This window comes from Drosophila sulfurigaster, chromosome X (assembly GCF_023558435.1).
Source record: "Drosophila sulfurigaster albostrigata strain 15112-1811.04 chromosome X, ASM2355843v2, whole genome shotgun sequence".
In the NCBI taxonomy this organism is placed as follows: domain Eukaryota; kingdom Metazoa; phylum Arthropoda; class Insecta; order Diptera; family Drosophilidae; genus Drosophila; species Drosophila sulfurigaster.
In genome coordinates this window covers 26,065,372-26,082,205 of record NC_084885.1, presented here as the reverse complement: position 1 = coordinate 26,082,205, position 16,834 = coordinate 26,065,372, and the positions used below count along the sequence as shown (strand labels likewise).

At 36.6% G+C, this 16,834-nt stretch overlaps 1 protein-coding gene and 1 long non-coding RNA gene across 4 annotated transcripts in view; both read left to right on the top strand.

Annotated features, from left to right (window-relative positions):
• The window catches only part of LOC133848035 (uncharacterized), an 85,092-nt gene that overhangs the window by 62,203 nt on the left and 6,055 nt on the right, over window positions 1–16,834 (top strand). For all 3 annotated transcript variants that reach the window (XR_009895209.1, XR_009895207.1, XR_009895208.1), the window contains one exon: window positions 11,053–11,119. This is a non-coding gene — a long non-coding RNA (uncharacterized LOC133848035). The remainder of the gene's footprint in view (window positions 1–11,052; window positions 11,120–16,834) is intronic.
• LOC133848664 (uncharacterized) lies at window positions 13,650–14,890 on the top strand. The gene has a single exon (XM_062284319.1). It carries the CDS (start codon window positions 13,765–13,767, stop codon window positions 14,713–14,715), a length of 951 nt encoding a protein of 316 aa, XP_062140303.1. The 5' UTR covers window positions 13,650–13,764; the 3' UTR covers window positions 14,716–14,890.

Here is a 16,834-nt window from a genome sequence, read left to right as displayed (position 1 = left end):
AGCTTTCTTACTTGTTTTTTTTCTAGTTGTTGTTGCTCAGCAGTCTTAGCCGTGGTTTATTTTGTCTGTGATTAACGTTGGCTGCCGTCTCTCGACTCAGTCACGAGTTGTGATCATGTGTGTGTCTCTATGTGTGTGTGTGTGTGTGTGCTGTACGCGTGCTGCCGGCAACAATGACAATGGCAGCAACAATAACAACAACAGCAACAACAACGGTAATCATAGTTTTAAGTTGGCAAACAAACAGGTGCCCTAATGTCAATAATGTGGCTGCTGCTGTTGCCAGCAACTGTTGTTGTTGCTGTTGCTGTTGCTGTTGCCGTTGTTGCTATCGTTGTCGTTGTCATAACATATTGACAAATTGCTTACACATTTTGGCCACAATTTCTGCTTGTTGGCTACTGAAGCATGCGCCATGATCAAATGTTGACAACATCCACAACTTTGCAATGCCACAAATGGCACAGTTCGAGAGTTGCGAGTGGGATGGAAGACAGAGAAGGAGAGACAGAGAGAGAGAATAAGGGAAAGACTGACTGACAGACTGATGAACTGACCAACTGCCTAACTGACTCAGTAGCTGCCTTTTGTCTCTCTCAGCACAACAATTGCAATTGCAATTGCTGCTCATTGAAGCAAACCCATCGATATTCTGCTCTAACTCGCCAAAGCAATACAAAGTTGGGTATAATAGGAAGCTGATTGAAGACTGCAAAGCTAATAATATAAATAATATGTTCGATCGGAGCAGTTTAAAAGACTTTAAAGTTCCCATTGACTTAACATATTTTGCAAATTCAGGAAATTCCGAATACAAAATGTTGAATATAAAATGTAGATTTCTATTTTTAAGTATTCATTTAATAATATTGAAAATTCGCAAAAAATTAGCAGCTTATAAAAATCTTGTAAATGATGAATATTTAAAGAAAAGATTGAAAGCTAGATTGCAATTCTTGATTCAAGATTTTTTCGACAACATTGATATACGATTGTTAGGTTACAAAAATCTTAAGTCAAGATTTTTATGCAAATTTTTGCATTTTAAGATTAAAAGCATTCTTGTTTCAAGAATATTTTATACTTTATTGAAAAGAAGATTGCATATCTTGATTTAAGAACTTTTCGATTTTAAAATATATCTTAAAACAAGGTTTTTAAGTCAAATTAAACTCAGCAACTTGAACAAATTGAAATATGTTTGATAGTTTCTGCTGTTTGCGAGGTAACTTCAAGTCAGGGCAAATCGATTTCTTGTTGTTGGGCACTTGCAACATGGGGCATGGTCTTGTTCTGCAGCTACCGAAAAAACAACAAAGTGAAAATCTACTTCTTTTTCGATTTTTGTCTTTATGTGTATTTTTTTTTTTTGATTATTTTTCGGGACAAGACGAAATCGTGAGTTTTGTGTGGCGGTCTCCGATCGTGATTTGTTGATTTGTGTGCTGTGACTGTCATTATTGCGGTTGTCGTTGTTGTTCTTGTTGATGTTGTTGCTGTCCAACTGTTTGTTGTTGTTGTTGTTGTTGCTGTGCTCACATAACCAGAGTTCTCTCTTCGCTCATATTGATTTCTATTAGTTGCAAAGCAGCCCAAATGAAAAATTATACAACTCGATGGAGAATGGGAATTTGAAGAAAATTCAAAACTCAAAACTCCTTAAATATTTATTTGCAACATGTGGCAGCTGAATTGAATATTCGCCAAAGTGCACAAAACATATCAAATTTCTAGCTGGCCTTTTCTTTTCATTTTGGCATTTTTGGAAACAGCACCTGTGTGAGTTTCCCACGTCGAGAGAGCAAATGCGAATCGAAATTCATGTTGATCGATATGCGAACAGCTTCTGCTGCTTTGCATCGCTGCTTTTCACGGTGGTTGTTGCTTGTTGTTGGTTGATGCTCTACCTGCTGCCACATGACAGATTTCTGATAGATCAACAGACTGAGCTGAGCTGAGCTGAGCTCGAAGGGTGCAAAAGGGTTGCGCCCTGGTGGGAAACACTTCAAACACTTCACAACTTGTCTATTGTCCCTGGAGGCGCGGCTCCCTCGATTTTATGCTCCTCGTTTTGGGTTAGAAAAAGGCAAAAACAGAAGAAGAAGTAATAGAAGAAAAGAGAGGAGGGAGCTGAAGCTGCCCTAGCGACGCTTCCGCAGTTTGTGTGTGTGGGAAACGGAAGTGCGAACTGAGAGAAAGAATCTTTGGGGAAAGCATCTGCAAAGCAACAAAAAAAGGGGGGAAAAGGGAGAAGAAAGAAAAGGCACATCCCTTTTCCTAACTGTTGTTGTGTGACGAGAGAAGATCAATAACCTGGCGAGCATGTGAAATGTAAAATGTTCACTTCGAAATAATATTTGAATTGGATGAGAGATTGTTAATTGTGGCTGAGAGTTAAAGAAAAGCTAAGCTATTGTGTAGCATAAAATTTTAAATTAATTTCACTTAATTTTATTAAAAAGGAAACTCATCTTTTTGGCTTTATCGTTTTTTGAGTTTATTTGATTTAGTTCTCTTTTGATTATTATTTCATTTTTGCATGCATTTTGAATACTATTAAATGTTTAATTCAATTGCCTTAAGTTCTAATATAAACTTCACAAAAATTTCAACAGTATTTGAGCACTTTGTGTCATCAATTTTGGGAGAAATTCTCCCGTAAATTGTTTTCAAGCATTCGTTCTGCTTTTCAACTGATTTCGTGTCTATATCTTATTTTTAATGGTTAGGCTAGAACTTGAAGTCTTGAGTATGTAAATTGATTAGTTTTATGGCAAATACTTAGATATAGGCGAGGGGAAGGCGACGAGAGTTGCATGCGTCATTCAATATTATTCACAATGATACTCAATAAATTCTTTATTTGGCGTTTTTTTGTCTGTTGATGTTTTTCGGTTATTCGGTTTTTTATTTTATTTATTTTGTCTATTGTCTCGTGTGTGTGTTTTTTTTCGGCTGCTTTGCTTTTCTTTTCTCTTAACTTAATTGAATTCATTTTTTAACTGTCTTTTTGTTGCCCAATTAGGATGCTCTATAGAAAGCCAATGAGTTTATTTCACTTGATTGGCTTTTAATGAATGCAGTTCTCCTTCCCCCGATTCGATTCGATTCGACTCGATTCCGATTCAGATTCCGATTCCATTACCCTAAAATTCAAAAATTCTCTATTGTTGTTGCCTGCTGCATTGTCTCTGGCATATTGTTAAAGTATTTTTATAGATTTTTAATTGGTCCAAATGTAGTTTTTTTTCTGTTCTTGTTGTTGTTGTTGTTGCTGTTTAGCTAGTTTTCTTCGCAGCAAGGTCGCCAGCCCTTTTTGGTTTTGTTTTTATACCCGCTTTCCAAAGGGTAAAAAGGTATTATAGCTTTATGCAAACATATATTCTTGATCGCTGTCAAGAATATAAAAAAGAATTTTGTATAAAAATATATTTTGTACTTCATATACCAAAGTATTTAGTATTTATCGGTATATTAATTGAGTATATTTTAATCTGGTATATTTTGTTTTCGATATACCAAAGAATTATTAGTTTGTCGGCATATTATTTGAGCAGATTTTATTATGGTACACTTTGTCCTCAACATAACAAAGAATTTAGTATTTTGGTGTAGTATTGTATTAGTATTTTATTATATTAGTATATTTTCTACTCGATATACCAAACTTTTTGGTATTATTTCAGTATATATTCTAGGTTTCCAATTAAATGCTCTATAAATATATCGAATATAGCCTTTGGTATATTTTAGTATTTTAGTGATATATTAATTTAGTATATTTTACAATTAATACTGCAATTTTGTTATATTTTTGAAAATGATTAGCGGGTATCTCACAGTCGAGTGTACTCGAATATTTTGTATTCGGTATATTCACGGTATATTATTTCAGTATATTTTCAGAATAATACTAGTCTTATTGAAAATGGACATCCGGTATTTCACAGTCGAGCACACTTTACTGTAGCTTTCTTACTTGTTGTTGTTTTGTTCTTCGCTGAATGCTGAACGACATTTAAAAAGGTGTCGTCTTTATTGAGCCACCTCTGATTTGCATACGTCTTCAATCATATCGTAGAACTATAGAGTTGAGTATATAAAATACACAATGCTCAACTGCTCAACTTCAGGGCTCGCTTTCTTTTCTGCCTCTTTGATTCGTTGGCTTTTTTTGTTTCTTGCTTTAATGGGCTTCTGTTGGAACTTGCAAATTCCCGGCCTATCGATAGTTAATGCAAATATAGGGATATGGTTTACCATTAGCTTTAATCGCTTCTTTTTTTTGAAACTGCGCGAATCATGTAAATTCTCAAGCTCTAAACCCTAAGCAGATATGTAATGCTGTAAATTCTGAAATATTACGAGTAGAAAGCTATTTGATTTATTCTGAATGAGAACTACAAAAATGGGACATTAAATAAACAGAACAAGGCCTAAAGAAGTCATTAAATCACAAACGAGAAATACACTAAACACATTTTTATGAATTCAGCACAAAATTAAGTTCATTTAATGTTTTAATTTTTAATGATTAGTGAACAAATAAATTGCAAAAGTACAAGAAAATTTTCAATAATTATTGAAGAAAACGATGCAGAAATATTAAATATTAAAAATAATGAGGTAAATTCGCCTAAAGTGCAAAAGTGCTAAAACTTAAACTCATTTTTTTTTTGCTTTATAGACTTGCGTTTCCACCTAGAGCTCAGCACTGTTGTTCCATAGTTTCAGCTTAACTTTAGAAAACATAAAACATAAAACATACACTTATGATTAGATTGCATTTGATTTGCATCGAGTTGAAAGTTGCGAATATAAATTGCATGTGGGTCAGAAGCGGTCGCAATTTGCGGTACTCAAGCATCGAGTCATTTTAGCTCCAAATATGATAAATCAATTGATGAGAGACTCGACAACCCTGCGGCAACAGAAAAATAAGAAGAAGATAGACAAAAACGAGAGACGACTTGAAAGACAAGGAATACAATAAAAAGAAGAACTACTTTTACGCCAGAGACTGTTTAGAAACAAGCAGCTAAATGGGGGAAAAAACACAAGTGGGGAAAAATAAAGGAAGCAGAGGGAGCCGAAGGAGGAGGAGGATGAGGGAGCTGATGATCTTCTTGAGCAACTCTCGAAGTCAAGTCGATTGGCAATTGAGCTGCACATATTTAAGCGCAAATACGACAGTTATTATTGTGAGCCTGGAGAATCGTTGTTGAAGCGCAATCAATTAATTGACAAAAGAGCAATAATACCGACCGAGTGTAGAAAGGGAGGGAGATCGATTGTGGGAGGGGGAGAGAGGTAGCAAAATATTGTTGTAATTGAAAAATATAAAAGAAAATGCGCGAAAATCGCAAGCGTGCGAGCGCTGAGCCAAACGATTCGATGCGCCTTTTGGCCAGAGAACAACTCAGTATGAAGAATATACATTGAGAAAATAAAAATACTAAAAAGTAATATACTTAATATACATTAAAATAAAAAATAATAAGAAAATACTAAAAAGTATATTCTTTAATATACATTAAGTAAACAAAAACACTAAGAAATATACTAAAAAGTGTGCTGCAAAAGAATAACTGAGATTTCGTTGCCCATTTTTTAAAAACGTTCTTAGTTTTAATCATTTTGACTTATTTAAAATTAAATATAATTTAGATTTTAGGAAATGCTATTTTTTTTGTACAGTGTATTGAAGCGAGAACCGGGCACAGCAAAGTGGAGAACTCGCCAGCTGGCTGGTCGGTGAGCTTTTCGCATTTCACATTTCGCATTTTGCATTTCGTATTTAGCAATTTGTATGCGTGCAGCGTGGCGTCTTCTTTTTTTCTATCTATACTATATACTTTTTTTTTCTTTTTTTTTCGTTGCCCATTTGGCGCCTGGCTCAGACACCTGAGACGCCAGCAAAGCGAAGTCAGCCCAACGTCTCGACGATCGACTCTCGAGAGTGGCCTCTGGTCAGCTCAACCAGCCAAGCAGCCAACATAGACAGACAGACAGACGGATGGATGGACAGACAGACGAATCACGATGCAAACCAAATGAAAATATAAACTTACAAATTTCCTTATTAAATAACGGTCGCCAAAGCGGCATGCATATTGGACTCACTTGTTGACTAGAGTTGCACTCACTCTCGTATTCATATTCATACACGTATTCGTAGACTCACACGATCGGCGAGAGCAGGTGCTTCTTCGTACACATTGAATTGCCTTTAAAGTTCCTCCACGATCCATGCGAGCATCGACAATTGTTTGATGGCCGCAAGTCATAGCTCAAATTTCAATTCATATAAATCGCAATCGAATTGCGAGTGTAAATCGCAAATCGAATAATCAACACGATATCAAAAGGTCCGCGGCGCAAATGCGTTGAGCGCTAAACATTTTAAGTAAATATAAACAGTAATCGAAGAGTTAAAGGTAATAGAAGGGAATTAGTTGCTATTACTTTTATAAAACTGATAACATTATATAGAAATAGAAACTTTTATTAGGAATACTCATTAATACACATTATTTAAATTCAAATATATAGCTTACATATCGTAGATTTTTTTCATATATTAAAATTGCTTTCTTTTGATTATTTTAAGGCTTATTTAGCATAAACTCATTTTATTTTGCATCGAGCTTCCAAGTAGCTTATTCAGATTAATATGTTGACGTCCACGTGGAAGTCAATGCCTCGTTGAGTACACAAACAACCGGCAGTCACTGTACAGCTCTGCAGTTTTTATACCCGCTACCCATAGGGTAGAAGGGTATTATAACTTTGTGCCGGCAGGAAATGTATGTATCAGGTAGAATGAGGCATCTCCGACCCTATAAAGTATATATATTCTTGATCAGCGTCAACAGCCGAGACGATATAGCCATGTCCGTCTGTCCGTCCGTCCGTCCGTCTGTATGAACACCTAGATCTCAGAGACTATAAGAGATAGAGCTATAATTTTATAATAATTTTTTTTCGACAGCATTTGTTATGTTTGCACGCAGATCAAGTTTGTTTCAAATTTTTGCCACGCCCACTCCCGCCCTCGCAAATGAAACAAATCGAATCACAAGCGTAATTTTAAAGCTAGAGTTACGAGTTGGTATATACTATAATTACTATAGTACTTATGATTCCTGAAAATTTGGTTGCGATCAGATAAAAATTGTGGAAGTTATTAAAGAAATACTTTTGTATGGGCAAAAACGCCTACTTACTAGGGGTCTGAGTTGCTTTGGCCGTCAATCTAGCACATTGTGCCGTCTATGGTATATTTTTAATGGTTTAAAATATCGATATACCAAACATTTAAAAGACGAACAATTTTATTGGCGTGGTATCCACAAATTGCCAGAAAGGTAGTCAAAATGTGTAGAAAACAATTGCCAATATTTTGAATAAAATGTTTTTTACTTTCCCCATTAATAATTAATGTTTATTTATGTTCACAAAAAAACGCTCATTTCATACCGGTACACCTAATACACTCATACATAGTAGATTCTGACATACACTGATACATACACACGTGTCGTTTTTTTTGTAATAAATTGTCACTGACAAAATAGTCAGTCTTATTCTGTTCTCCAAACAGCACAGTGCTTTTATTTGTGAGTATTTCTAACATATTTCAGAATTTTCTGAATTATGGACACACATATGGACAAATACAAAGTGAGATGTTAAGACGAAAGACTATTTTTTAGTGTAGAGACAGACACAACAACCATGCCCGCAGTGGGATTCGAACCCACAACTGGATAGATATTTTGATAGAGAGCAGACGAGCCTCTCTACCGATTACACTATCCAGTCGGCGAATGTCTGTCGAATTTAATAGCATTTTGAAATTGAGGTAGGTTTAAAAGGAGTTATAGGCTTGTGTCCTGACTAGTCGAGATTCGAATCTAAAGAGCCTAGAGCCACTGTTAGTTATTGTTATCTTAAAATGTAAAAACCAAAATTTTAAAGTTCAAACTTTTTTAAATAGAGTTTTAACAAGTAAGAAAGCTACAGTCGAGTGTGCTCGACTGTGAAATACCCGCTACCCATTTTGAATAAAAGCAAAATATTACGGTAATAATCTCAAAATATTAAAAATAAATATGCATGCACTTTCGATCAGGATTTGAGCTCGAGCACCACCGAGCTCGAGCATACAGATGCTAATATAGATGAGCATGTATATACGTATACGCATACATACAATACATACATAGCAGGCGGTTTTGCTCATACAAAATATTTCTTTAATAAAATCCACAATTTTTATTCAAATTGTTGTAAATACGACTAAAAAAAAAAAAAATTTTGAAACAAACTGCGTGCAAACATAACAAATACTGTCGAAAAAAAATTATAGCTCTATCTCGTATAGTCTCTGAGAGCGATACAAGCGATCTCATTCAAGAACCCATAAATCGGTTGTTCATTGAGTCTTTTCGTAACGAGTCGCTGGGTGGCGGGTATCTCACAGTCGAGCAAACTCGACTGTAACTTTCTTACTTGTTTTTTTTGTCTGTTTTTATACTTGTTACCCATTGAGTAGAAGGGTATTAGAAAAGGAAATAAATTTAGCAGGCAGTATAAGAACCCATACCAGATTGTTTAAGAATGTAGTAGTGTATTGATATACCAAATATATCCTTTGGTATATTTTAGCATTTTTGATTATTAATGCGCTACATTTATCAACTGTAATACCGCTTTGTCTTTTGACAACACTTTCTATATCAATATACCAAATATACATTTCGGTATATTTTGTATTTTGTTGGTATATTAATTTGGTATATTGTTTATTTGATGCAGCACTTTCTATATCAATATACCAAATATACATTTCGGTATATTTTAGTATTTTGTTGGTATATTGTAAAAATAATACAGCATTGTTTATTAGAGGCAGCACTTGCTTATAAATACACCAAATATATATTTTGGTATATTTTAGTATTTTATTGCACTAATTAATTGGTATACTGTGGAAATAATACCGCATTGTTTATAGCAACAGTTGGTATATCAATATACCAAATGTAAATTTCGGTATATTTTCGTATTTTGTTGGTATATTAGACAGCAGGTATCTCAAAGTCGAGCACAATCGACTGAACCTTTCGTACTTGTTTTTTGTTTTGTCTGGTTTCTTTTTGTTTTTGTTATTTGCATGAGAAATGTGTCGTGGACAGCGTGAGCTCTAAGCAAGTGCGAAAGCGACAACTGACAGCGGCAAGCGGCAGGCAACATAGCGAGGGGGGAGATCACAGCATCGGCATCAGCTTCAGCTTTGACTTTGGCTCTTACCGAAGGCAGTCAACCGCATCATCAGCTCATCATCGATCACGGCGACGCGACGCTGTGGTCCGCAAACTGAGCAAAAGTCCAACTTCGAAGTCAAAGTCGAGGCAATGCCAATGGCCTGCAGCCAAGTGCATTAGAGTTGCCTCTCTATCTCTCTCTCCCTCTCTTTCTTTGCTGACTTTGCCCAGTAACAGTAATTTGGTGTTTTACTTGTTCTTGCGCGCCAGCAATCACACCTATGGGAATGTTTCTTACACATGTCCGCAGTCGATGGCGATGGTGACTGCGATGGCGATTCATCGACAGCGTCTGAAAATTCCAGCATGCACTTTGAACAACATTTTCCTCAGGTCTCTCTCTCGGCTGGACGTCATTAAAAATTTATCAGTTGATTGGAAAATTATAATTCTTTTGCTCCCCATCTTAACGCATCTGTCTCGCTCACAGAGTCTTATGTAATAAGTTGCTTTGCTCTCTCTTTCTTTAATAACCGACCGACTGACTGACTGTCGGTCTCTCGATCTGTCTGTCTGCCAGTCAGACTCGCAGTCAGTCAATCTGTCTGATATATGAATGACTGACTTACTGTCTATTACCGCGACGACTTGTTGGCTTTTTTCTTCTCCCATCTCCAGCTCCATCTCCATCGCTTGACGCTTTTTGCCATCTGCAGAAGATGCGGAAATAAATGCGCTCAGATTCTTTAACTTGTTACATAAATCGTAATTTTCTATAGCCTCGTTCTTGGCATATATATCTAATGTATATTGCATTTTGCTACTCGCCTTTTTCTCTCCCTATCTCTCTCTCTCTCTCTTTCGCTTCGATTCCATTTGTTGTTCTTTTTTTCCCCTCTTCGAATGGGCAGTGCATAACTCACAATCGCACATGTCATGGGCATTTTGTTCTCGCACTTGAACTTCCTGCATGACCAGCAATGATCACAGCTGAGAGTTCACATGATGAACCACAAGTTTTTGATCCGTAAGCTGGCTAAAGTTGGGGATCGCAGTTCACAGTTCTCTCATGATGTGATTAGGCGATTTAGCGGTACACTTCTTTTGCTTCCTCCTCGCTCCCTCTCTCTCTCTCTCTCTGTCTCTGTCATTACTCTGAGAACCCAAAAAAAAATCAACTTTGTGAGACTGCAAATACTTTAGACTTTGACTTTGTCCAAGACTTTTCAATCTGCCTGCAAAAATGTCATACAATAAATCATCACTGAGAATGATGTAAATTACTTCTCAGCTCAACTTCTCGTAAGAGTTTTCGATAGTCTCCGTATTTGCGTTCAGATAATTGCTGCTGCCTTTTCTGGTTTCTAAGTTTGGTTGACTTTAAGTTAGTCAAGACTTTCAGACTTTCAATTAACTTCTGCTGCCACTTATGTTACAGTTTTTGTATCACAAATAGACAAGGCTTTGCACTTGGGCTGAATTTATATATGTATAACATATATTTTTATATCCGCTACCAATAGTGTAGTATAAATTTAGCGTTTGGTATAGTTTTAGCATTTTTGAGGTATAACATACAATATACAATATATACAATATACAATTTAAAATTAATACCTCACCGTTTTTATTCAAAATAGGTAGCGGGTATCTCGCAGTCAGGCACACTCGACTGCAGTTTTCTTTCATCTCATATGTATCTATAAAATTGTAGTTATAGATTATAGCTTATTACTGTACACAGTCTTAAGCATTTAATTAACTTTATGCTTTTTTTTTTTAGTTAACTTCTGCTTATACTGGCCAATCTTTAATATTCCTGGGCAATCAGCTATATATATTGTTGAAAAGTAAGTGCAAGCTCCATTTTCTATAACCCCTATATATACATATGTATGTACTTCCTAAAATCTCTAAAAAAAAAAAGCTAGTTGCATATTTTGCTGTAAGTTATTCTCGAGTTTGTAGTAAGTAAACTGCCATATTGATCAGTCTAAAACTTCTCTATCGCTTTTTTACTTTCAATAAAGTAAATTTTAAACTTTTTTGTAGTACTATATAATTCAATATTACAATAAAATAGTCATTGCAACTTTTACCATCAGGCTAGTTAAATATAATTAAACAATATGTGAAAAGATATTTTGAAGTGTAAATGTTTTAAGGCAAGAAACTAAACAGGCGAACTTAAACAGATTAGCTAAGGGGTAACAAACTAAGGAACGTAGTCTAAATTTAAGTAGATTTATCAGTAGTTTTTCATATATTAAACAAGGGATTTTTTTTTCTCTACAAAGGAGCTTTCCGCCTACTTTGTACGGTTATTTGTTACTTTAGCTGACGATCTGGTATATTTTGTACTTTATGCTATATTTTAAATGTAGTACCAAATATAACCTTTGATTTCTTACTTATTTTTATTAATTTCTCATAATCACAGTAATTTTAATAAATTCACTCAACTCAATCATCAGTCAGTTTAATACACAGTGTAGAGATATTGAGAGATAAATAGAGAGAGAGAGAGAGAGAGAGAGAGAGAGACAGAGAGAGAAGTGAGGGCTCTGGGATGACCCCCATTTGCGCAAAAATGTCCACCGTGCATCATTCATCGACTTCATAGTAGCCCGTGAAATTCCGCGATCAGCGCAGCTTAAAAGCCTGTCTGTCAATAGAAACGAGACGAAGACGGAGACGAAGAGTCTCTTTGCACAAAAATGCCCTAGCAGCCGAAATCTGGCAAAATGCAAAAAGCAAAAAGCAATTAGCAAAGTCAAAGACGAAGTCGAAGTCCAAAGAACGCGAAGTGTATTCAAAAACCGCAGACGATGCCCAATTGCAATGCCACAAATGTTTGCTAGAAGAAGATAGAGAGAGAGAGAGAGATGCAGGTGGCGGAGTGGAGAGTGGGAGAATGGGGAGTTGGAGACTTGCAAGAAAGACAGAAGCGACAGAAGCGGGACTTATCAGCGACGGGCAGAAAGCAATTCTGCGGCTGATGGTTTCGCAGAAAATTACAACTTGCGGGTAAACAAAGTCAACTGCCTCCGACAACAGCAAGAAAGAAAGAGAGAACGAGAGATAGAAAGAGAGAAAGAGAGAGAGGGAACGAGAGTGGGAGTAAGAGAGAGGGGGACAGAATACACTCGAGTTGTGAGACACACGCCAAAGTCAAACTCAAACTCAGACTCGAGACTCGAAGCCAAAGGCCCGTGGCAAAGCCCATGTGAATTTCGAGCTCTAACTCGAATATATTCTATACAAATATATGCATCTGTATACGTGTGTGCGTGTACGTGTTTGTGTGTGTGTGCTTGTGTATGTGGGTGCGCAATTATGCCGCCAGAGCAACTGGCTAACCATAAATTTTCTTATCAGCCGCTGGAGAAACAGGAGCGCATCTGAAAAGTAACTCAACAACATTTTTGCAACATTAGAAAAACAATTTTCAATTGCAATCAAAATTAAATATTATTATAGTTTTAATAAAAACTTAAGATTAGATGCTTTACAATTATAATTAATACTTTATTGAAAGAAAGAATACTATTCCTTATTACAATGAAATAATCTAGGGCATTCAGGCTCTTTAGCTGTTTTAACTCGCATTATATTAAAATTAAATTGAAAGAGAGAGAAAAGCAATATAATAAAATAATCGACAATTTTTAAAGAAATCATTCACAAATTTTGTGGATTAGGACAAGTTTTCTCTTCAGAAAAGTAGATAAAAAAATAGATGAGACTATTACGATAAATAGTAAACGAGCCAAAATAGTAAATGTTAAGGTTTTTAGCATTCCAGTTAATTAGTGAAACAATGTAATATGTTGCTGCAAACGAATGTTTGGAAACGTAAAAGTTATTGAAGAAAAACATTGCAGATTTTTTGTGCCAATTTGTAAACAGAATCTATTAGCAAAACAAAAGCGAACTCAGGTCACCATTTGTGCTCCTAGTTATTAATTGCGATATCTTTTATTAGTTAAAGCACTGTTCTCAGATGAACCGAATAAATGATCTGCGCAAAAGCTTTATATTTCGCAAGCTCTACAAATTTCAGAGTGACCGTTTTTAACAATCTTTATGTGCCTAAATTTGATGCAAAAATTTTAAAAAACCAAAACAAATAATTTTGATTTCATTTCATCATCATACCGCGCTTAAGCAAACAAATTTATCAAAGCACCTCAACAATCTTTTATTCTTAGATTTACAATTCACCTTGAAAAGAAAATAATTTCCAATGAACAACTTGCACTGACAGAAGAGTATTAATTTAAATGGCAATTTTTTCTAAAAGCATAAAATACATCAAAGTAGTTTGTTAGTTTTTAAACATTCACAAATACTTCAAAGTAGCAGCAAAAGTTTACTAAAAAAAACAAAACCTTACATTAGATTCATAGTTTGATTTCACGTGAAAAACACAAAGATACAAATTACCGTAGAACATATCGTTGAGTATAGAAATAGTTCGGCTAAAACTTTGACAATGTTCGAAAACGAGCCAATTCCTGACTCGCAGGACAAGCTGATCGAGCGACTGGGCGACTGCGATGTGCCCGTCGACTACATGGATCTGTTGAGTCACCGGATACGTTGCCACAAGATCGAGATCTTTCACTACGAAGACGAGGTGAGCTTCACGCCACGCGACGAAGAAGAAGGGGAGCACGATCTGAGCTATGGCGATGATCAGTTCAGTGTGGATCGCAGCGACGATATCGATCGCCTGCTGAGGCTGGTGAAGGATCTCGACTGCCAGATACGTCGCATCGAGCTGATGCAGCTGCTGCTCAAGGAGCGACAACAGCAAAGGGCGGAGCGAGTGGAGAGCGGTGTGACCGAAGCATCCACCGAGCAATTAGAGAAGGTGAAGGAAACGAAGGCAGCGAAGCAACTAGTTTTGAGCTGCCAAGAGCAGCTGGAGGTTCGCAATCTGCAGCACGATCAGCATCGATTGCAGTGTGAGGTCAACGAGATGATCACCAACTATCGCCTCTTGCGCTCCGTTCTCCACATTCTGCGTGGCCAGATGTGTGCCGAGCATCGTGAGTGCCGTCATCTGGATGCCACAATGAAGAACTTGCAACAGTGGAGCGAACAAGTCGCTGGCGAGTTGCCCATTTGCAAGCATCGCTATCAAACGATCCTCAAGACAAAAGTGAGCAAAACCGAGGCGGATCGCGTCATCAAAGCGAACACGGCAAAGGCCCACCGACGTGCTCGGAATTTCCTTTCGGTGCGCCGCATGCAGTTCGATCTGCAAGAATTCCATGCGGAGATCGACGAGCTGCTCGAATACGCAAGTGATCTGCGCAAGGAGATGCAGCGTCGCTTCGGCAATGTCGAGACTCAGACTGAGACTCCGACTCAGACTCATCGTGACGACGATCGAGAGCAAGTGATCGACGCTGGAGGAGATCATCTCCATCATCTCTGAGCACACACACACACACACACACACACACAAATTACCATCGTTGTTCAATAAAATGGCACTTATCGCGCCTCTGTGATTATTGTGATTGCACATTCGATCGCAATCGATCGATCCTCCTCCTTTTACTAGTGTCCATTTAGCCAACCAGTCCCCAGTTATTAGCTGGAATTGATCATGCACAGACTCGAGTCTTAAATCTAATTCGAATTTAATCTAATTGGTTAATTATTATATTTTCACAACTAGCGTAAATAATTGTAATTCATATAGTACCAATAATAATTGTAATTATTGATATAATTATTATTGCTACTGTATTAATCGGCATAGTAGAGTTTTCTACTCGAAAGAAATACAGTTCCAAACTACAGCTTAAAACTGTATTCGATTGGCAAATAATCAATAATTTTACCATCTACCCATTGGGAAGAATGGTATGATAACTTTATTCCTCCGCGAAATGTATGTAACAGGCAGAAGGATGCATCTCTGATCAGCCGAGAAAATATAGCCGTGTCCGTCTGTCTGTCCATACGTATAATCACCTAGATCTCAGAGACTATAAAAGATAAAGATATCATTTATTTTGACATCACTTATTATGTTTGCACGCAGATCAAGTTTGTTTCAAATTTTTCGCCACGCCCACTTACGCCCCGGCAAATTGATGAAATCGAAAAACAAGTCTTAGTTGATTGGGCTGACAATTTTGCTATATTTTGACACTCTATGGTATATTTTGAATGTAGTACTATACCAAATTTAGCCCTTGGTATATTTTTAGTATTTTGCGGTAATTTGGTATATTTTAAAATTAATACCACACTATTTTGCTATTATGCCAAATTACTAGCGTGGTATCTCACAGTCGAATACACTCGACTGTAGCTTCCTTGCTTTTTTTCATTACCATTTCAACGCTTAAATCTAATCCCAATGTATGCATTATGAGCATTATGTGAATTACTTTAACATACGCTATTTGTTAGCTGCACTTTTAAAGCTCTCTATGCACGAAATTGCTTTCAAATTGCGCTCATTAGCAGAAAAGAATCTCCAACAACTCTTCCAACATGTTTTACTAGAAAATAATCCTCATACAAATACTTAAATTAACTTTTATTAGATTGGCTTTATTTTGAAGCTACACTCGAGGCAAAAACCTGGATTGATCATCGCATAAAAATATGGAGTATTCCACACACGTTTCTTGTTTAAATAGCATATCATTTTTTAACAGATTCTTTACGATAAAAAGAGTATAAATATTGATGGCTTCAAATGCACAATTTCAGTGTGTTTAAACTAGCTCTAATAACAATAAGTTTGAGTAGCAAAAAGTAGTTCAAATTGGATTTTACAACAAAATTATTATTGGGCATAGAGAAGAGCTTTAAAAGTGCATCGAACAAATAGCATATGTTAAAGTAATTCACATAATATTGTAATGCATACACAGAGAGAAAAAATCTAGAATGAAAAGATTGAAAATCTTGATTTATGATTTTTTCGATCTTTCATTAAAGCTAAAGTAACTTTGCTTTGATATGAGTGGCAGCAAAATTGAAATTATAACTTATGTGCGATTGGTTGAAGAGAATAAGTATAACAATTATTTTGACTGTGCTTGGTAATTGGGCGCTCATTGTGCCCGCAGTGCGCTCCTGTGTTTTTTGTGCGGTTGCTGCTGCTTAAAACTGAGACACAAACACAACGAACAACGAACAGAAAACAGAAAACAGCCACCAGGTAGTACATCATTTTGGACTTTATCAGCAGCAGCAGCAACTGGCAACTGAGGCAACAAGAGGCAGCCAACAGAACAGCGCGTGGGCAGCAGCTAGCGAAATTCCTACGCCGCCAACGCAAGCAACAACAACAGCAACAACAACAGCAATTGCAACTTAATTGAGGCTTGTCTATGCAGAGTGTGTTGTGTGTGTGTTTGTGTGTTTGTGTGTGTGTGTGTGTGTGTGTGTGTCTTAGACTAAGCAAAGTAACTGCGGTTGCTCTGCATCCGTCTTAGTCGCTGTCTTTCTCCCTCTCTCGCTCTCTCGCCTCTGCAGTGACTATCGCTCACTCTTTCTACCGCTGGCTCCTGTCGCCCGTTGCGAACTTG

Coding starts and splice junctions, on each gene's coding strand:
- LOC133848664 (XM_062284319.1), top strand. CDS start 13,765: ATGTTCGAAAACGAGCCAATTCCTGACTCGCAGGACAAGCTGATCGAG.